Here is a 21,448-nt window from a genome sequence, read left to right on the forward strand (position 1 = left end):
CTTGTTTCACTTTCTTTGGGGTTCAAGGAGAGAGAATAACCGCCCTATAAATGCCCCTAGAAATACTGTAAAATTATTTATTCTTTATGAGAAAATAAATCTAAATGTCTTTTGAAGGCATCTGTTTTACAGGCTTTGTAACCCACAAAAGAGAGATCACTCAGAAATAGAAAACAAAGGCCTAACATAGATTACAATATTTAAATAAAATACGTTGTCTAACTTCAGAATCCATGTATTTAAAATTATATTTAAAAATTGACTTAAGCATATTATGATGTGAAGAAAAGAATATCATAGGTATTTGAAGTTGCTATTTCAAGTATGGAATAGAATGTGCTTCAAGAAAAACAATGCAATTTATAACTTTTTTAAAGTTATTGCTTTTATTAAAGCAACGGTTGGTGATCTAACTTATCAGGAGCCTTAGCTTTTCATGGCCCACACCACAGGTCTTGTCCTCCTGGAAGTCTCTGGAAGTGAGCACCGGGTTGACTTTGTCCGTCTGGGGCAAATGGGGAATAAAAATGGAAATGAGGTTGGAGGGACCATAGTATTAAATTGCAAATTCCCTGCAGGCAGTTTTGCATTTCGCATTCTAGTTTGCATCCCCTTCAGAGATAATTTCAGGACTTTTAAATGAAATTGCTTAGATTAATTTTACTTTCAGAACCTCCCAGGATCCTGTCACCGCCCCACATTTGCCCCCCTACGGAGATCCCACGTCCCAAACTGCTGAGCGGCTTCAGCCTCACTAACATTATTGGGTAAACCCGCTAGCAAAAACCAGTTTTAACATAAACTGTTTCTAAGTTAGGAGAAAAACAGTTTGGTTTCCAACATCAGCGGCCAACACAACTGTGCTTTTAACTTGGTACTGAAACCTTTAGGCTGTTCCACAGGACGCTTTCCAGACCCAAACCGACGGCCACGGTCCCTCCCCCTCCGCGCCGGCCCCGCCTCGCCCCCTCCCTTCTCTCGCGTCCCTCTCCAAGCCCTGCTCTTCCAACACCCCGCCCCTCTCCCGGCCCCGCCCCCGGGCCGCTGCGTCTCTTCCCTCTGCGCAGTTTCCCGCAGACCCGGAAGCGGATCGAGCGGAGAAAACATCAAACCGCGGAGTGTCAGTGTCCATCTGTCTAGATAAAATCTGCGCTTCGCCGTCTTCCAGACTCGGTGCCCGGGGGTTACTACGGACCTTAAAATCTCCGCTCCGCCCCAGGTAAATACAGACCTCGCGCCGTGGGTCTGGAAACTGCTTCCCTTTGGGTTAAAATCTCGGAGGCTAGTCCGCCCCCGATCTTTCTGGCTTTGGGCCAGATAAACACCGATTTCCGTGGTTTTTAAACCTTTAAGCAGGGGTTTTCCTGCCCAAAACCCTTCACTGAACTCCCGCACTGTGCCATGTTAAGTCTTTGGCCGCGAGGTACATGCACGCCCTTTGCGCCACCGGTGCCACCCTTGTCGGCCCTGGGAGGACAGCGTCGCAGCCTCAGTCCAGGAGAGGCCGCGTCCTTCCTCTGCCTGGTCCTGGAATTCTGCAGACCCCACTCTTCTCCTAAAGCACCATCGCCCCATCACTCCTCCTCCTCCTCCTCCTCCTGCCTGATCCTGGTCCCCAGGCCTCCTCTTCACAGTCACCCCTTCCCCTCACCCACGTTGCGGGAGGTGACCGGGGCCTGTCTTGTGACACCCGCTCATGTGCTAATTCTACCCCACTGGAAAATGCTGCTTTTCTGGGAGGCGCGCATCTTATTCCATTTCCTTCCCTGTGAATGTTTCAGCAAAGGGGATCAGGAGAAAGAGACAGCAACTGAGAGCAAACAGAACAACTAAGGGGAAACAGTAAAAAAGAAGGGGTGAGAACTATAAAAAGATGTTGAAGTAGAGAATGTGGAAGAGATTTACAAAGAGACAGTAGAAGTGAAAGAAGAAGCCAAGAAAGTAGTGGGGGATGAGGGGAAGTAACTGGAGAAATGTAGAGAAAAGCTCTATGTCCTGAGAGAGGAAGGACAGCAAAATAGGGTGAAGGGCAGCAAAATAGGGTGAAGGGCAGCAAAGGGGGAGGCTCCTTAGACAAAGAGTGGGGAGAGAGGACAGATGATTTGGAGCCCGGGCCGACGGAGCAGTGTGGTGCTGGGACACCAATAGGGGGCACCACAGCAGGGAGGAAGCCTAGGGACCTGAAGGTGCCAGAGAGTGGGGACAGGGGGTTGCAATAGGGAAGAGGAAATTTAACAGAGAGAGCAGAGGGGGAGCAGAGGGAGAAGAAGAAAGAGGCAGAAATATATAAGATTGGGGACAATCCAGAGATTGGACCAAAACAGCAAAGCAGGTGAAACAAGTTACAAGAAAGGAGCTGAATAGGTGTAAGAGGAAAGAAACAGAAGTGGAGAAACAGCAGGAATAAAGAGATAGAGAAGGTGAGAATGAGAAGTATGTACGGAATGAGGGAGAGAAACACATAGTTATGAAGAAAGAGGAGACCCTGTGTCCAAATTAGTGATGAGATGATTGGATTTGATGATTAAGTTATGACTTTGGTTTCTCTGTAATCCAATTGTTTAAATTATACAAAGGAGGATGAGAATTATCAAGCTCTTGTCTATGAGGCTGGTACATGTTATAATTCTTGGCGTCAGAGGCTGGCCTCTTGCAGTCCCTGTTCAGCCAGAGAGCAATGACTTGACTCATTCAGTTATGGGTCACCCTCTTCCCTTTTCTGGAATGGGATGGGGAGTAGGGGAGTGAAATGGGGAAGAAGTGACTGACTCTGTCACTACATGGGGTCTTTTAAAGGAACTTTAAAAGAGCTGCTGGTTTGTTTTTTTTTTTGTAAAGAATTTACTTTTTTTCTTTCTGGTTCCCTTTCATTTCATTCATGGTTCATTTTGAAGGCTGAGATGAATCTTAGCTAGTAGAGTTTCTATATTTTTATATATAATTACTTCTGAAGCAAGCTTGCTGGAATCCTATAATCAGCTCATGTCATTTTCATCTAAATATGATATATTTAAATTTTTTTCCCTTTGACTACAGAATTCATTGTTATTTTTTAACAATTTCAAAATCGTTTTCCTTTGAAATTTTGTCTATTTCAGATTGAGGTGTGCATGCTTTCTACTCTTTATCATATATTGGAAACATTTTTTGGTAGCTGGTAGGTAATTTTGGATTGCTTAAATGTATAATTAGTAAAGATATCAATGACCTTTTGCTTCAACATCAGAACCTATTTGAACCACTCTATTTTTGTTTTCTTCTTTATGTCTTCTGTTAAAGCAGTGAGCTGTAAGCCACCAAGTAGATGTTCCCCTCAAGTCCCTCTTTTCTGTTCTGTTCTCTGCAAATGTTAAAGGATGGGCCGGGTTGACATGGAACATTGTTCCAACAGAGCCCATGTATTCACGATGAAAAATTTCCTCAGAGCTTATTTCTACAGCTTACTCTCTTTCACTGTTTTCAACACCAATAGCCATGTGTTCACAATTCTGCATTTTGTAAGTATGTCACTGTGTTGTTTTAGAAAAGAACAATTAAATGTTTGGGATCTATGTGATGAAACCTTGAAAGAGAAGTTTGTTTTGCTCAGGTATGTGAAAGAAGGTCTTAGGATTTTCAAGGGAAGTTGTGATAAAGAACAACCCTGCCCATTGACCCAACTACCTTATCAGAATCAGTCACACCTCCTCATTCTCACTCAGCCCAGACCTTCTCAGGATCATCTGGTGAAGTGTCTCCCCCTATGGGCCTCAAAAAAACCCCCTATGACATGAAGATGAGGGACTGGACCAGAACACCTCAATATAAGCCACACCGACCACTTAAGTATTTGGCAAAATTGGGTGTGAATCTGTGTTTGGCAATTCTTCTGAGAGGGGGGAGTGCCCAGTGTAATCAGAATCTTAAATGGGACTCAGTCCCCAAAAAATGAAAATGAAATAAAACCATAAGGATGAAAGCATGGTCTCTGAGAGACTATCTTCAGAGACCTCTCTCTGCATCAGGATTATCAGGGCTAAACCTAAAGGCAGGTCATGTCAGTCCCTGGCATTGAGCCCTCCTCTGGCTTCCCATGTTCCTCAGGGCAAGTCCAGATCCTCCCTGTAGCTCTATAGCCCTTTGTCATGAGGGCCCCTGCCAGTGTGTGCAGCCTCCTCCTGGAAGATCACCCTCCTCATGGCTCTCTCTGCCCCAGTCACATTTGATATTTCTCTTTTTCCAGACCCTTTCCTGTCTCAAGTCTTTGCCCCTGCTCTTACCCTTTGGCCATAAATTATCCTGACTCTGGCCCTTTCTCCTTCAGGTCTAGGCTCATAGACATCTTCCCCCACCCCACACTCTGTTATTTCATGTTCCCTCTGCCAGTCAATTTCTATCACGTTACTCAGGTTTGATTGCCTTTGCATCAATCACCAAATCATAAATGCTCCTCTGCATCGATCATTTCAAGTCTTTTGTGTTTTCCCTCCGCCAGAGGATGCACAGTCTCCATGTTCACAGGACACGTGCAGCACCTGCTTCGGGGCTGTGCAGTTAGATGGTGGGGCTGCGGGTGGGGCTGAGTAGTCCAGTAGACCAGGACGCCAGGGCAGGTGAAGAGGATGGTCCCATATTTCTTCTGGAAATTTCAACTCTAATTTACCTAAACCTCCTATGGCTACTTTAATTTACTGAAAATAACAGCAGGAGAATGTACTGAGGCCTGCAAAGCCCTACAGGCCCTATGTCCTCAGACAGTGTGCTGAAGTGTCCCTATTTTAGCCATCTGTGTCACTGCTTCACTTCAGCTCCCAGGTCTTCTGCGCATGGACCAATTGCCATCGTGGGCAGAGGCTTTGCCTTCCACCAGGTGATGTGCAGAGCCAGGGATCCTGGCTTTCCTTCAGGAAGGGTGGGGAGAAGGTCAGGAGCCTGAGGGGCATGAAGGCACCCCCTAAAGAACTAGGGAATCTTGTAATTTGCCATGATTGGTGAGACATAGGGACAGTGGGGGCTTCCCTCATGAGAGTTGGTGCCTCTTTTTCTGTGACATCCTCAGTTAACTCAATCTAGCCAATCTTCATCTGCCTTTAAACTGGACTCCATGTTGTCCCAATTGCTGGCTATCTCTTCCAGCACGGCCAACTTAGGCCCCACTGTCTTTCATACAGCTATTTGGGTCCAATCCTGCTGCATTGCTTGTCTGGAGTCTCCTGTGCTGGTCAATCTAGTTTGTTCTTCATGCATGGAGGAGATGCAGGAAAATGGGAAGAAGTGGAGGGGTGTCCTTTGTGGTCTACAGGAGGAGTATGAAAGCAAGGATGGGCCTCTATATAAGTCCTGTGAATGGTGTGTACCTCTGTTTCAAGTGTGGTTGTTGGGTCAGGAGTGTATGGAACTTTTGGAAAGGAATATCTCAGATCTGGCTGGAGCACCTGGAAGTGGGTTTATGGGTGGCTGTGGGGCTGCATGGATTGTTCTGGAATGCCATAGTGTCTTAGTTCAGGTTTCCTGGGACAGAGATGCTGAGACTGAGGTTTACATGCAGGGGATTTAATTGGGGGGCAGTGACCCCAAAGGAGGGTCCCGTGGGGAGGTGATTTCACCCTGCAACTGGCAATTAGAACAGCATATTTAATTAATCCAGGACCTTATTTGTCTGTGTAGAGGATGGAAACTAGAAATTGAAATGCAAAACTCCGCCTGTGCTGAGTGTACAATTTCATAGCCATGCCATCAGAACCTCATTTCCATTTCTATTTCTCATGCACCGAGGAGGAAGACCCAGAACTCTGGGCTCAAGTCCAGGGACATTCAAGGGCCCAGGAACTGGGTTTTAGGGGAGGGGTATCAGATAATTTAGGTCACCAACCATTACCTTAAACGTCTATAAATAATACTTTAAAAAATAGATATTAATGCTTTGTTTCCTTATGTTTCAATTGTTGATCTATTACGTGCTTTGAGTGAATTATAAGTGCAAATGGCTTTGAAATAAACTTGGTGCATCCAATGTTTTCAATTTGCTGAAATATTTTTTTAGTAGTAAATGATGCCTCTTGTATGTGATAAGATCAGGCAATACATCCACAATGAAGATTCAGTGCCCTTCAATGCCATTCAAAGGCTGAGCTCCCAGGGCAAGTTTGTTATCATTATAAGTTTAAACTTTCTCATATTCCAATTTTCAAATATAACATGTGTATCCATGAGTTTTTGAATTTTATTTAGTGTTACGTGGTGACAATGTAGAAGTTCACTCCAACCCTGTAATCCTGGAAAATAGCAAAGGTTAAACTGCCCCCACCCTCTGTTTTTTATTTTGGAAACAGTTTAATGCAAAGAACCACGCTTCCGTGTGGGACTTACTCAAATCTAATGACTCTTCAAATTGGTTAACTTGACTTAATCAAACTTTAGTTTAAGTTTCACTCCTTCTCCCAGTCACCTGAACTTTGGACCACCCTTCAGCATTGTAATTAGGAACATCCTCTCTTTAAGATTGCCTCCCTGGAGTAAGCTGACCTTAAAATAAAACATTCCCAGAGTACCTGTAGGTCCTGCCACGTGCTCCTCCACTGCCCCATACCTGGTGCTTTCTAGCTTCCTTTTCTCCTTCGTATAAAAGAAAAGCTCTCTTTTTTGTGTGTGTGAATCTTGAACATCGCAGATCTACTGGTAAGAACAGTTGGTCCACTGCAATAATTTTTTAAAATAAAATCTTTCATTACCTATGTCTGATTTTTTTTTAATGGTAAATATTTTAATTGTTCCATCTGTACTAGAATATGTATATCTGTTTTTGTAGCACAGGGTTTCATATATACTCAATTGGTGAAAGTAGTCCCTAGTTTTAAAATACTTCTTCAATCCTTAATAATTTGCATCTGTTTTATAATATTACAGGGAGATAGATGGCAAAATTTTGTTTGAGGAAATATTCTTTTTAAATTTCTTGTGAATATGTTGATTTTGGTTTAGTGAAAATTGTACAAGCATCCAAACTCCACATAAACAAAATGGATTCATGACTTTTCTCCTATAATGAGATTCTTCTCTGCTATTCCCAGTTTAATGAAAAGATCCACAATCAGCTCATTTCTCTCCTTGGGATCATGGAAGTCCATGCTGAAATTTCCTAGTCTAGTTCACATCCCCATCACAGACAATTGCAGAGTTTGTTTAATTAAATTGCTTAATTTTAATTGCAGAAACTTTTTTGGATCTAATCACAAACCAACGTTGACGTGCCCAGCAAGATCCCAGTTCCCAGACCTCCGAGTTGCTCCAGCCTGCCTGGTAGGTCCTGGGAGTGAGGCCAGAGAAGTGCAGGCCCCACCCCCACCCTCAGGATCCCACCCCACTGTGAGGCTTTTCCCCATGCCCGGTCACCTGTTCGTGTCCCCGCCCCCCTTTTGCAATTTTACCCCTTTTCTCTCCCTCCTTACCCTGCTCCCAGGCCAACCGCCAGCCCATGCTCATGTGCAATTTCCCTGCAGACCAGGTTCAGAAGCAAATCTCTTGGGAATGAAGGGGTGTGTGTGTGTGTGTGTGTGTGTGTGAGTGAGAGAGAGAGAGAGAGAGAGTTGCCCCCTGTCTGGGTTAAACCTGTGCTTTGCAGAACCCTGCTCTTCCAAACCTGATTGCTGGGGTTCCCTACAGACCTCAAAATCCCGGCATTGTTTCCTTCACCCCAAGTAAATTCAGAAGTCCCTGTGAGCGTCCAGGGGTTGCTTTTTTGGTGGTTAAAATTACACTGAGGCTGGTCCTGCCCTTGATCTTTCTGGCTTCAGGCTGTGCAGACACCTCCTTCGCTGCCCCTTCCTCCTTAAGACCTATACTGATCCCTCCGCCTACTCCGAGCCACGTAAAGTGCCCACCCAAGAGGGGTGTTCACGCTTTTCTGGTCCTGTGAGCCTCAGCTGCTGGAGATGTAGCCCTAGTCCAGACCAGACCCTCTCCCTGTTGCTGGGATTCTGCAGCACCACCCACTCCCCAAAGACACCCAGCTGCCCTGGGCTCTCTGGGCCTGGCCCTCCTGCTCTCCAGGCCTCCCCTTCGCAGCCATTGCTTCCCCCGACCCAGCACAGAGGCAGATGCCTTGGGCTGTCTCTTCATGTCCAGTGTTTGTCCCAAATTCCATCCCACTGGGACATTCGCTCTTCCATCCCCTCCCTGTGAATGGCTGAGCAAAGGGGATCAGGAGAAAGACAGCAACTAAGAGCAAATAGAAAAACTGAGAAAGAGTAAAAAAGAAGGGGTGAGAACGCTAAAAACTTGTCGAAGTAGAGGATGAGGGAGAGATTTGCAAAGACACAATAGAAGTGAAAGAAGAAGCCAAGAAAGTAGCGATGGGGGAGAGGCGGGATAAGAGTAACTGGAGAAATGTAGAGAAAAGCTTGATGTCCCGAGAGATGAAAGACAGCAAAATAGGGCGAGGGGCAGCAAAGGGGGAGGCACCTCAGACAGAGGGTGGGGGGACAGGAGGGGTGATTTGGAGCCAGGGCAGACAGAGCAGCGTGGTGCGAGGACAAGACAGGGTACCACAGCAGGAAGGAAGCTTAGGGACCTAGGTGTGCCAGAGAGTGGAGACGGGGTGTAACAGGGAAGAGGGAACTTAACAGGGGAAGAGAAATGGGGAAGAAAGAGACAGAAATATATAAGGCTGGGGACAATCAAAAGATTGGACAGAAAGAGGCACAGCAGGTGAAAGAAGTTGCAGGATCGGAGAGGATCAAGTGGAAGAGAGGGAAGAGGCAGAGAAACAGCAGGTGAGGAGAGGGGCACAAATGAGCAGAAGAAGCTCGGGGGAAACCAAAGAAAAAGCTAGAGAGAAAAGGTGAGAGTGAGAGATATGTACAGAATGAGGGCAGAAAACACAGTAATGCAAAAAGCAGGGACCCTGGGTCCAGATGAGTGGTGAATTGATTGGTAAGGTGATTAAGTTGTGACATTAATTTCTGTCTTTACAGTCTAATAAATTTTAATATGTTTGTTTAAATTATGCAGATGCTGGTGAGAACTGTAAAAGTCTTGTCTATATGACATGTGCATTTTTACAATTCTTGGTAGCAGAGTCTAGCTTGCATTTGCAATCTCTGTTCAACCCCAGAGGGCAGTGACTTGACTCATTTAGTTGTGGGTCACCCTCTTCCCTTTTCCTGGGATGGGGTGGGGTGGGGGCAAGTATATGAGCGAAGAGGAAAAGCAAAAGTGTTTTCCTTTGGCTTTTCCTCCTGTCATACTCAATATAACAGTGAACACTCAACACAGAATACTTTACCTCTGGTCATCAAAATGTGTGGAGATTACTCCCCACCAATCCCCATCACACACTAACTGCGTGTCCTATAGTTTAACTCAATTCTGACACCATGTACCTGGAGTTACCATCAGGTCCCAGTGGTTGAGGGCTCAGTCCCGCAAGACTGCCACCACTTCAGATGACAGTTGCAAGTCCCCCTCTTAGGACCTGAACTTCTGACTGACTGGGTACAAACTGGGGATTCCCTTGACACGCCCCCCCCCCCCTTATTAGGTTCTGTTAGTTTGCCAGAGCAGCACAGAGAACTCAGGGAAACACTTTTCTTAGTTTACCCATTTGTTATAAAAGATACTACACAGGATTACAGATGAACGGCCAGAGGGAAGAGCCGTCCTAGCAAATTAATCGAACAAGAGGAGGGGTTCAGAGAACCATGACATTGATCAGGGCAGTCAGAGGTAGAGGTGACAGCCACCACTTGCATAGTGCATCTGAAGTGTGGGGCAGTCTTGTGGGGACTGAGCTCGTAATCTGTGGGATCTGATGCTATCTCCTTGTAGATAGTGTCAGAATGGGGTTAAATTGCAGGACACCAGCTGGCAGTCCGCTGGAGAACTGGTAAGTGTGGGGAAAACCACTCACACGTTTTGGTGACCAGAGTGAAGCATCCTGTGTTGAGTGTGAGAGCAGTAAAAACAATTTGGTTTTTTCCTGACTTCTCCAACAAACAATAAAGCCTTTTTTTCCCACTTCTCCTTCATCTTTAAAACAAAAAAATACTCTTGCCTACGTTTCCCTCTATAGTACGTGCCACTCTTCTGTACTCCATTTAAGAGCGTAATGCACTAAAAACTGGCTCTTTCTTTGTCTTTAATTCTTGCCTCAAATTCTTGCTCGAACCCTTGAATTCTTATTTGAATCAAGCTTTCACATCCGGCATTCCACTGATCCTTTTCCTGGCAGTAGCATGTGGCACAATTGATGACTTTCTCTATTTTTTTTTATTTTGAGGACCCCCACTAACCTTCGGAAATCTATTTGTTTTAAATTTCTTGTTGCCTCTCTGATCACTTTGTGCTTTCCTCATCTGGTGTCTCCACAACTTTCTGCTGTCTGAATGTGGAGTGACTGACCGTGGTCCTGAAACCTCTCTGTCCACACCCACTGCCTTTCCTTCTCATCTCATGGTTTACACCCCGCCCACATGCCTCCATTTCCCCTGCGGACCTCTCCCCCAAACTCTAGAATCCTGTGTCTGGTTGTCTCCTCACCTCTCTGCTGGGCTAACAGGCATCTCCCCCCTTCTTATGTCTAAAAGTGACTTCCTGACTCCCCCAAACATGTTCTCCTTTCGTCCTCACATCTCAGATGAGGGTGATCCTATACTTCCTGGGGCTTAGCTGAACTTTTTGTTATTCATTTAAAATATATAAGATATTACATTGCCTATTAATTTATAAGATAAAGAAGAAATTACCAGTTTTCTTAAAATGGGTGAAGAAATATATCATTTCCAAATGTTCTTCCTACGCGTGGGAGAGAAATGTTTGCAGACCTGGGCCCTCCCTGCTCTGCTCCCCCAGGACCTCTCTGGCCTCATCTCCTGCTTGTGTCGTCCTCGCTCGCTCTGCTCCAGCCACACAGGCCTCTTTCCTTTTCCTGGGGCCAAGGTGGGTCCTGCCTCAGGGCCTCCACGTGGGCTGTCCCTCTGCCTAGAACTCTCTGGCTTCTCAGTTGCAGGTGACAAGCACCCTTCCTTCCCCAGGTCCATGTTCTGTGGTTCTGTGTGTCTTTTGTTCCTTGGCCTTCCACTGTCTGAATATTGGTGGGGTGACAACAAGACCCCAAAGGGAGAGCAAAGTCACAACATGGGAGGTGTGTTGTGCTTGCCCCCTTGAATGGAGCTCAGCCCCTGGCTTCACATTAGAGTGCTGAGACATTTTGCAAGTACATCTCTGTACTCCCTTATCAGAGATTTTCATTCAAATGGGTTGAGGCCCAGCCTCAATAATATTCACATTGCCCCAGGTGATTCTACTCCGTGTCCTGCATTGAACACCAAACTCTGTCCTTCATTTCTGGGTGTTGAGCTCAGCCTGTGATCCACGGAGGGGTGAGGGGGGCTGTGCTGTGCATCGGGTTTTGTCAGGGCCCGGTCTGTGCCGTGGAGGGGAGCTCAGCCCAGCCCAGCTCCCCACTGCTACAGCGTGTGTGGGCTTCACCAGGAGGGTGGCAGGGTCTGACCAAAGGGGTCAAAAACTAACTTTTTGGTCTTCACGTAGGAGTTTTTTGCCCTTGTGTTCCCCTGGGTGCAGTGGGGAATTTTTCCACAGGGTGAAGTCTTCCCTCTGTGTGTGTGGTTGTGGCACAGGAAGAGGGTATGTTGATTCTTAGCATTAAACAACATATTTTTGACATTCAGGACTGACTGCTAAGGATTCATGATACATGAAGAAGCAGCCCAGAAGAGGAAGAAGAGAAAAGAAAAGGAGTCAGGAATGGCTCTTACTCAGGTAAAGTGAGATTCTCGGTGGCTTGTTCTGAGTCTCCGTCCTTTCTGAAATGCCGGGCACTGGGGTTGCTGATCTTCTCTGACTCTGCAGCGTCCTGCCTGCCGTGTTTGCTCGCACTCACCCATGCCTTGCCTCAGTCCCTCTCATCTCCCCTTAGAAAGGCTCCACTGGGCATGGTCCTGGGAAGGGCTTCACACCCAGACGTGGGTTGGAGATGGGTCGTAGCTCTGTGGTGTCAGTGCTGTTGGGCAGCAGGGACTGTTTAGGACCCACATCTGGATGCACTGTCAGCTGTCTGTAACAGATCAAGGGTTATAGAGCATGCCCATGGACGTCGCCTATTAATATGCACAAGTACCTGCTAAACTCTGGAAAGGGAGATCAATAAGGGGAAATATTTTTAGCCTGATTTTGTCATGTGTTTAAAGCTAAACTAGTGAGTCAGTATGTCTCACTATTTGTCTCTCAGTGTGCTGAAGGTTCGAACTCCCCTACCCCACCCCACCCCCGGGTGCATCCTCAATTTGGCTTAATAAACCTACATTGATTGAGATTTTCTGCCTCAGTCACTTACTTGGGTCAACGTGTGATGTGTGTTCATGAGTGCATGGATGCATAAGCCCCTGGTTTTTATCGAAGACACATCATTTGAAATACGTTTTATGTCTTTTAACAATTTATTTATTTTTTTGAGACAGAGTCTCACTCTGTTACCTGGGCTAGAGTGAGTGCCGTGGCGTCAGCCTAGCTCACAGCAACCTCAAACTCCTGGGCTCAAATGATCCTCCTGCCTCAGCCTCCTGAGTAGTTGGGACTACAGGCACGCGCCACCATGCCCAGCTAATTTTTCTATATATATTTTTAGCTGTCCATATAATTTCTTTCCATTTTTAGTAGAGACGGGGTCTCGCTCTTGCTCAGGCTGGTCTCGAACTCCTGAGCTCAAGAGATCCTCCTGCCTTGGCCTCCCAGAGTGCTAGAATTACAGGCATGAGCCACTGCACCCGGCTCACCACAGTTTTTAGATTCTGACTTGTCTTTCTTTAAAACCACTGTGGACATTATCATCTCTTAAGACATGACTCATTGTCTAGCTCATCTAGATACTGAGTACCATTTATTGTGTCAAACATGATATCTAACACTTCTATAGAGATAACCTTGTGTTGATTTTATTTTTTCCAAATTATTTTCTTTCTTTAATCAACACCTGTGAAAGGACTTGTGTTGGTTATTTGTATATTTTTTTGTATTCACAAAACTAAGAAATCCACACTGTTTTGGAGAATATCATAACCTTTTATGGAAAGGTATAATAAAATAAAATTCGAGAGATATAACTTGCTCAAACGTGTGCAAGAATATAGGAGAAACAGACTGAGTTTCGCCTACTATACTCTCGCAACACAGAACGCTCTGTGATCTTGAATGTGGACTTTCCTCCACATAGCAAGCAAGCAGTTCTGCAGTAGATAAAAGTGGATGTTCTTTTATATAATTCTGTTCTGACTCTACCTACCTGGATACAGGGTCATATCCCACAGGTTGAGGGCTCAATCCCCAACAGTGTCCCCACTTCAGTGCCAGACACAAACACAGATTTTGGCTTGTGCTTCTGACTGACTGGCTATAATTCATGAATTCCCCCTCCTCGGATTTAATTAATTTGCTGCAGTGGCTCACAGAACTCGGAAGCCACTTTACTCATATTCATCCACTTATGATACAGAATGTTACAAAGCACACAGATGAAGAGCCAGATGGAAGCACTCTGTTGGGTGAGGTGTGGGATAAGGGTTGAGGGGTGTCTATACCCTCTTTAATTGTGCCACCCCCCTGCCCAGGAGCCTCCCCTTGTTCACCTCTTGCTGTGTTTTGGGGGTGCTTTGTGGAGGTTTCATTAGCCAGGCATGATTGCTTCCACCCTTGACCATTGGTGATCCGTTCCCTCTACCTACATTCCCTCTCCCCTCACAAGAAGTTGGTTCCTGGGGCTGAAATCTCAGCCTTCTAATCCAGCCTTGGTCTTCCCAGTGATCAGGGCCCATCCTGAAGCCACCTAAGGGCTTCCAGCCACCAGTTACTTCATTAGCATACAAAAAGGTACTTATCCCTCCCCACATTTCAAGTGAGCTCTGATGTCAGGAAAGGGGGGTGAAGACCAAATGTGGATGTCTGCCAGCCCGCTCGCTTGAATTTAAGTGGTTCTAACAGGTCTCCTCACTTGATGTGAACGTTAGAAGTCTCCCCATAGTTACATGGTGAAATGTGTTTTCCATTTTAGGGACAGTTGACATTCAGGGATGTGGCCATAGAATTTTCTCAGGAGGAGTGGAAATGCCTGGACCCTGCTCAGAGGGCTTTATACAGGGACGTGATGTTGGAGAACTACTGGAACCTGGTCTACCTGGGTGAGGATAACTTTTCCAGAAGTCAGGATATATTCTTGTGTTTCTTTGCATTTTCCCTTGTGAATCTCTTGGGAGCCCCTACATTGCCTGATTGAGATTGAAGTTTTATTAACTCAGAAATGAAAAGCTTAAAAATGGGAAATCTGGACTTTAATCATATCCTTTCTTCAGATGTTCTGCTCCCTTCGTGATATATCATTGGAGGGTTTGAGAGCTTTTGTATGCATACATAATACTTTGTGTCAGATTTTCTTTTTTCTTTTCTTTTCTTTCTTTTTTTTTTTTTTTTTTTTGAGACAGGGTCTTGCTCTCTTGCCCAGGCTAGAGTGCAGAGGCGTCATCATAGCTCTCTGCAGCCTCAAATTCCTGGGCACAAGCCCTCGATCCTCCTGCCTCAGCCTTCCAAGTAGCTTGTACTATAGATGTGCACCACCATGCCCAGCCAAATTTTTTTTTTTTTTTGGTAGAAACAAAAAAAATATTTGTCTCGATATGTTGCTTAGGCTGGTCTTGAACTCCTGGCCTCAAGCGATCTTCCCGCCTCGGCTTCCCAAAATTCTAGGATTACAGGCATGAGTGAGTCACTGTGGCTGGCCAAGTGTTGGAATTTTAAAATCTCCAATGTCCTGTTTTCTGCCTGTCTGATTTTACTCCAGTGGTTCATGGAATAGAGTTAGATATCTGCATATTATAGCGGTTTCTAAGCATTCAGAAGGAAGCATTCAGTGGATGAATTTTTGACATGGTTTTCGACATCCATCTCTGGTGTCCTCTCTCGTGTAAATATAGGGGTAGGATTCTAGAAAAGCCACAGCACGTTCTTTCTTTCTTTTCATAACCAGGAATCTCTAGTTTTGACATGAATATCATCTACATATTGGAGGAAGGGAAAGAGCCCTGGACTACGGAGAGCCAGGTGAAAATTGCAAGAAAACCACATAGGTGGAAAGGTACCAAAGGTGCGATCACAGGTAAGAGCTCTGATGGTCAGAGAGAAAGCTGCTCATTAAATAGAGCGTGGGAAACTCTCTGCAAATGGAGGAGGTCTTTGGGAAAAGAAAAATTTATATCCCATGAGCACCAAAAGGAAATTTTTTCCCCCACTTATTCTGTTCTTCAGATGTGTAAAAGTTTATGCTTTCACCCTCCAGTTGTGCTACAGCTCAGAGACAAATGCAAGGTATTTGTCATGACCTGCAACACTCTGTCATCTTGCTTCTGTGATCTCTTTGGTTTCCTTCAAAAAGGTGGCTTTCCTCTTTGGTCTCTCCTTGTGTATTTAATTCTACGTGATGCTCAGTTTTCCCTCCATATAGATCAGAGATGAGGGCTCCATAGTCCTGGTGTCTGGACCTATCTATGTACTATCCCGTTTTGTGTGCCTGAAAGACTTCTCAAGAGATGGGAAACATTGCCTGGTCTCACTTTGTATTGGGGGCTGTGGAAACTTCTTGGAGCTATCTCAAGCCCTCTCTGCCTGTTGAGACTTTTCAGCCAGTTCTTACATTCCGCTTTTGACACACTTCATGGGTGTGTGTGACAAGGGAATGGGTTGGATCTTATGAGAATAAATATAAAGACAGTTCACAGAGCCATTCTCTAATTAATCCCCACTCCTACGTGGGATGCATATCCTATTTTTTCAGGCTTTCGCATGGGATCTGTAGGCAGAACAGAGTCCTGTCTCAAGAACTCACAAAATCAGACCCCCATATGTTGTATTTTTCTCTCTCTTCCACCACTCAATACTCTGTTAATGTAGAAAACCTGGGCTATTCCTGATACCATATTTTCTTACGTTTGTGTGATTTTGCCTTTGAAACATGCTTTTGATATATACACTTCTAAGAGTTGACATGTCATCTTTTATTTTTTACTGTGATAACCCACTCTTAGATTATGCATAACTTCTTGCGGACTATCCCACAGAGTGGTTTTACTGGTTAACAAAATTAATAAATGAGAACACTTTGACTAATATATTTGAATATCATCCTGCTACATACAAGATGCCCCTTGAAGTCTCTGAGACATGTCAGCATCTCTAAAGACACTGAGATGGAAAATATCAGGAGAGCCTCGACGCTAAGTATGGCCAGTTATTCTTATTTTTGAAAAGTATCACAAAAGTATCTCTTTTTTTTTTTTTTTTTTGTTTTTTTTTTTTGAGACAGAGTCTCACTCTGTTGCCCGGGCTAGAGTGAGTGCCGTGGCGTCAGCCTAGCTCACAGCAACCTCAAACTCCTGGGCTTAAGCGATCCTACTGCCTCAGCCTCCCGAGTGGCTGGGACTACAGGCATGCGCCACCATGCCCGGCTAATTTTTTTTTTTGTATATATATATTTTAGTTGTCCATATAATTTCTTTCTATTTTTAGTAGAGACGGGGTCTCGCTCTTGCTCAGGCTGGTCTCGAACTCCTGACCTCGAGCGATCCACCCGCCTCGGCCTTCCAGAGTGCTAGGATTACAGGCGTGAGCCACCGCGCCCGGCCCACAAAAGTATCTCTTAAGGGCATTGTGACAGTCTTGATTACATACAGTAATGATTATGTCCTTTTAGCAATCAGTGATTTAGGAATTTCTCCTAGCGTCAGCATTGTTCAAGTTCATAACCTTATGTGTATCAGACTCATGACTGAACTATTGTTCACGCCACATTTCTCATCCCCTGTATGTGTCATTATTCATTTTCAACAGCAAAACTTTTGTTCTATTTGTTGTATGTTGAAATGTGCACCAGATACAGTTTTCTTCTTCTTTTCTTTTTTTTTTTTTTTTCTTTTTGAGGCAGAGTCTCACTGTGTCGCCTGGGCTAGAGTGCCATGGCATCAGCCTAGGTCACAGCAACCTCAAACTCCTGGGCTCAAGCGATCCTCCTGCCTCAGCCTCCCGAGTAGCTGGGACTACAGGTGTTCACCACCACACCCGGCTAATTTTTTCTGTTTTTAGTAGAGACAGAGGTCTTGCTCTTGCTCAGGCTGGTCTCGAACTCCTGACCTGAAGCCATTCTCCCACCTCGGCCTCCCAGAGTGCTAGGATTACAGGCATGAGCCACCTCACCCGGCCCGGATACAGTTTTGATGCAGCTTGCTGAGGAAACTGATGAAGTTGAATCATGTCTCCATGTTTTAATTCTGCCATCATTTGTTTCAGCCACTGCAGCTTTCATCTTGTACGTTTCCATTTATTATAAGTGAACTTTTATAACAATTATTTTCTTTATTTAATCAACACTTGCTTGTAGTCAAGGAACTCTTGAATGAAAAGAACAACGCTGGAGTGATCACACAACCTGTTTCAAACTACATTACAAAGATACAATTTATTTTTTATTTTTTTGAGACAGGGTCTCACTCTGTCACCACAGCTAGTGTACAGTGGCATCATCACAGCTCACTGCCACCTCAAATTCCTGGGCTTAAGTGAGCCTCCTGCCTCAGCTTCCCAAGTAGCTGGGACTGCAGGTGCACACCACCATGCTCAGCTAATTTTTCTATTTTTAGTATAGGCAGAGTCTCGCTCTTGCTCAGACTGGTCTTGAACTCCTGAGTTCAAGCAGTCCTCCTGCCTCAGCCTCCTAGAGTGCTAGGATTACAGGTGTGAGCCATCATGCCCACCCAATAATGTGTTCTTGAGAGGATGGATGTGTTATTAAGCTTGATTCCATCATTCCACATTATATGGCTATAACAGGACGTCACTTCGTTCCCTATAACTGTATATATACAATTATAATTTGTCAGTATACGATAAAATTTTTAAAAAATTGTACTACAGTTCTTGTAGTCTATACTCCTTCATTTCTCTTAAGAGAAACCTATTTATAATTCCACAAATTATAACTTTTTATAAACGTGATTACTAATTCTTCTGAACTCATTTTATCGTGGTTCCTAGAATATTTTCATTTTTGTATGATTTATACATGATGGTTTTTCAACATGCATTATGAAATACAACTGTCAGCGCACCACTTGTCAGTGTTGCAAAATGCCTGTTTGTGTGCATGTAGTTTTATAACAGATATTTAGTAAAATACTGTTTTTTCTGACACTGTTGAATTCTTCCTCATTTCCCAGTGCTATGATTATTTCAGAATTCAAAATTGCCACTTTTTAGTCATTCATTAAATAGTTTATTTACCATTATAGCATATCATATTGTGCTTTAGTATTTATTAATATTTGTATATAATATTACAGCATAATATTTCTTTTCAATTATGAGATAGCTAACTGTTTTTGGCCAGTTGGTATGTTCCTTGAGGTCGTGGTAGAAAAGTACTCCTTTAAAGGCTAACGTAGGCTTCCACGATGTGAATGTTGGGTCATAGGTTGCTTGAATCTAGGCTTTCATACTATTTTAATTGCATGTAGCCACTTTGTTAAAGAATACTATTTGGTTTTTTTACTTCCTTTATATTGAAATTCATGGTTCTGAAGTTTTATAACTCTAATATAAGTATTACTTTTTGTATAATTCTATTTTCGATGTGAAATATTTATTTACATATGGTGATTACTTGGAAACCTATGATTCTTTATATCTTGTAGATCTCTCTCCTGAATTTGTTATCAAGGATTTACTACCAAAAGGGAAAAATTTTACAGGAGAAATATTCCAAACAGTGATGTTGGGAAGACATGGGAACCATGACATTGAAGATGTTTCCTTCAGAGAAGTCCAGAAACATATATATGATTTTGAGTGTCAGTGGCAAGATGATGAAGGAAATTATAAAGGAGTGCTTATGACCCAGAATGAAAATATCACTGGTAGAAAAGATCAACATGACAGAAGAAATGCAGAAAACAAGGATGTTAACAATCAGCTTGGATTAAGCTTTCATTCACATCTGCCTGAACTCCAGCTATTTCAAGATGAAGGGAAAATTTATCAATGTAATCAAGTTGGGAACTCTGCCAACTGTGGTTCTTCAGTGTTACCACAAAAACCAATTTCTTCTCGTGTCAGAACCCACAATTCTAAAAAATATACAAGTGAATTTAGCTATTTTGCATTACTCACACAAGGACAAAAAGCAAACAGTTGGGGAAAACCTTACAAATGTAATGAGTGTGGCAAGGTGTTCACTCAAAATTCACACCTTACAAGTCATAGAAGAATTCATAGCGGAGAGAAGCCCTACAAATGTACTGAGTGTGGCAAAACCTTTAGTGTTCGTTCAAACCTAACCATCCATCAGGTAATCCATACTGGAGTAAAACCTTACAAATGTAATGAATGTGGCAAGGTCTTCAGTCAGCCTTCAAACCTTGCAGGTCATAGGAGAATTCATACGGGAGAGAGACCTTACAAGTGTAATGAGTGTGGGAAAACCTTTAGAGGACATTCAAACCTAACTACCCATCAGTTAATCCATACTGGGGAAAAGCCTTTCAAATGTAATGAATGTGGCAAGCTCTTCACTCAAAATTCACACCTTGCAAGCCACTGGAGAATTCATACTGGAGAGAAACCTTACAAGTGCAATGAGTGTGGCAAAGCCTTTAGTGTTCGTTCAAGCCTAGCTATCCATCAGACAATTCATACTGGAGAAAAACCTTACAAATGTAATGAATGTGGAAAGGTGTTTAGGTACAATTCCTACCTTGGAAGGCATCGCAGAATTCATACTGGAGAGAAACCTTACAAGTGCAATGAGTGCGGCAAAGCCTTTAGTATGCATTCAAACCTAACTACACACCAGGTCATCCATTCTGGAAAAAAACCTTTTAAATGTAATGAATGTGGCAAGGTTTTCACTCAAAATTCACAGCTTGCAAATCATCGAAGAATTCATACTGGAGAGAAACCTTATAAGTGTAATGAGTGTGGAAAAGCCTTTAGTGTGCGTTCAAGCCTAACTACCCATCACGCAATCCATACTGGAGAGAAACCTTACAAATGTATTGAGTGTGGCAAGGGCTTCACTCAAAAATCACACCTTACAAGTCATCAGGGAATTCATTCTGGAGAGAAACCTTACAAGTGTAATGACTGTGGCAAAGTCTTCAGTCAAACTTCACAACTTGCAAGACACTGGAGAATTCATACTGGAGAAAAACCTTACACATGTAATGAGTGTGGAAGAGCCTTTAGTGTTCGGTCAAGCCTAACTCTTCATCAGGCAATACATACTGGACAAAAACCTTACAAATGTCATGAATGTGGCAAGGTCTTTAGGCACAATTCATATCTTGCAACTCATCGAAGAATTCATACTGGAGAGAAACCTTACAAGTGTAATCAGTGTGGCAAAGCCTTTAGTATGCATTCAAACCTAACTACCCATCAGGTCATCCATACTGGAGAAAAACCTTATAAGTGTAATGAATGTGGCAAGGTTTTCACTCAAAATTCACACCTTGCAAATCATCGAAGAATTCATACTGGTGAGAAACCTTACAGATGCAATGAGTGTGGGAAAGCTTTCAGCGTTCGTTCAACGCTAACTACCCATCAGGCCATACATACTGGGAAAAAACCTTACAAATGTAATGAATGTGGCAAGGTATTCACTCAAAATTCACACCTGGCAAATCACCGAAGAATTCATACTGGAGAGAAACCTTACAGATGTACAGTGTGTGGGAAAGCCTTTCGTGTACGTTCAAGCCTGACTACCCATCAGGCAATCCACACTGGAGAAAAACCTTATAAGTGTAATGAATGTGGCAAGGTCTTCAGGCAAAGTTCAAACCTTGCAAGTCATCACAGACTTCACAGTGGAGAGAAACCTTTCAAGTGAGTGTGGCAAGGTCATGAGTCACAGTTCACTCCTTTCACAACATCAGAGAATTCATTCTTGAGGGAATCCTTACAAATGTAATGGCTATGGCCAGTCCCTCCCAAGTTGAACCATTAATAGATATCAAGAGAGTCCATGATAGGAAATATCATGTAAATTTATGTGGCAGAGGCTTTATCTAGGCTGCAGCTCAGTGGGCATCAAAATACGCATAATTGATGAAACTACACAAATGCAATGTGTATGGCGATGCCATTACCCAATGACCGTAACAAATGTAATGTGTATGATGAGGCCGTTACCCGGTAACCATAATAACTGTAGGTGAGGATTCATGTGAAGAATAACTCTGTCTCTAATTTCCCAAGTAATCTTTGATATTTTATACTGCAGAATAATTACAAGTCCAAATATGTTAAAACTTATGACACTCACATATTACAAGGTCACAGGATGTTTGTATATGACCTGTTAACTTCAGGTTATAAAATGTTTTATTGAATTATTTAAAGTTTCTTGAAAAAAGAG

General features: G+C 43.7%; 1 protein-coding gene across 1 annotated transcript; it reads left to right on the forward strand.

The window, feature by feature from the left end:
- The first annotated feature begins 1,117 nt into the window (after positions 1-1,117).
- On the forward strand, positions 1,118-20,980 carry LOC138374959 (zinc finger protein 160-like). Its single transcript, XM_069458188.1, has 6 exons — positions 1,118-1,219; positions 7,191-7,278; positions 11,667-11,757; positions 14,042-14,168; positions 15,011-15,139; positions 18,723-20,980. Exons 3-6 carry the CDS (start codon positions 11,686-11,688, stop codon positions 20,918-20,920), a joined length of 2,526 nt encoding a protein of 841 aa, XP_069314289.1. The 5' UTR covers positions 1,118-1,219; positions 7,191-7,278; positions 11,667-11,685; the 3' UTR covers positions 20,921-20,980.
- The last annotated feature ends 468 nt before the right edge of the window (positions 20,981-21,448 follow it).

This window comes from Eulemur rufifrons, chromosome 24 (assembly GCF_041146395.1).
Source record: "Eulemur rufifrons isolate Redbay chromosome 24, OSU_ERuf_1, whole genome shotgun sequence".
NCBI lineage: Eukaryota > Metazoa > Chordata > Mammalia > Primates > Lemuridae > Eulemur > Eulemur rufifrons.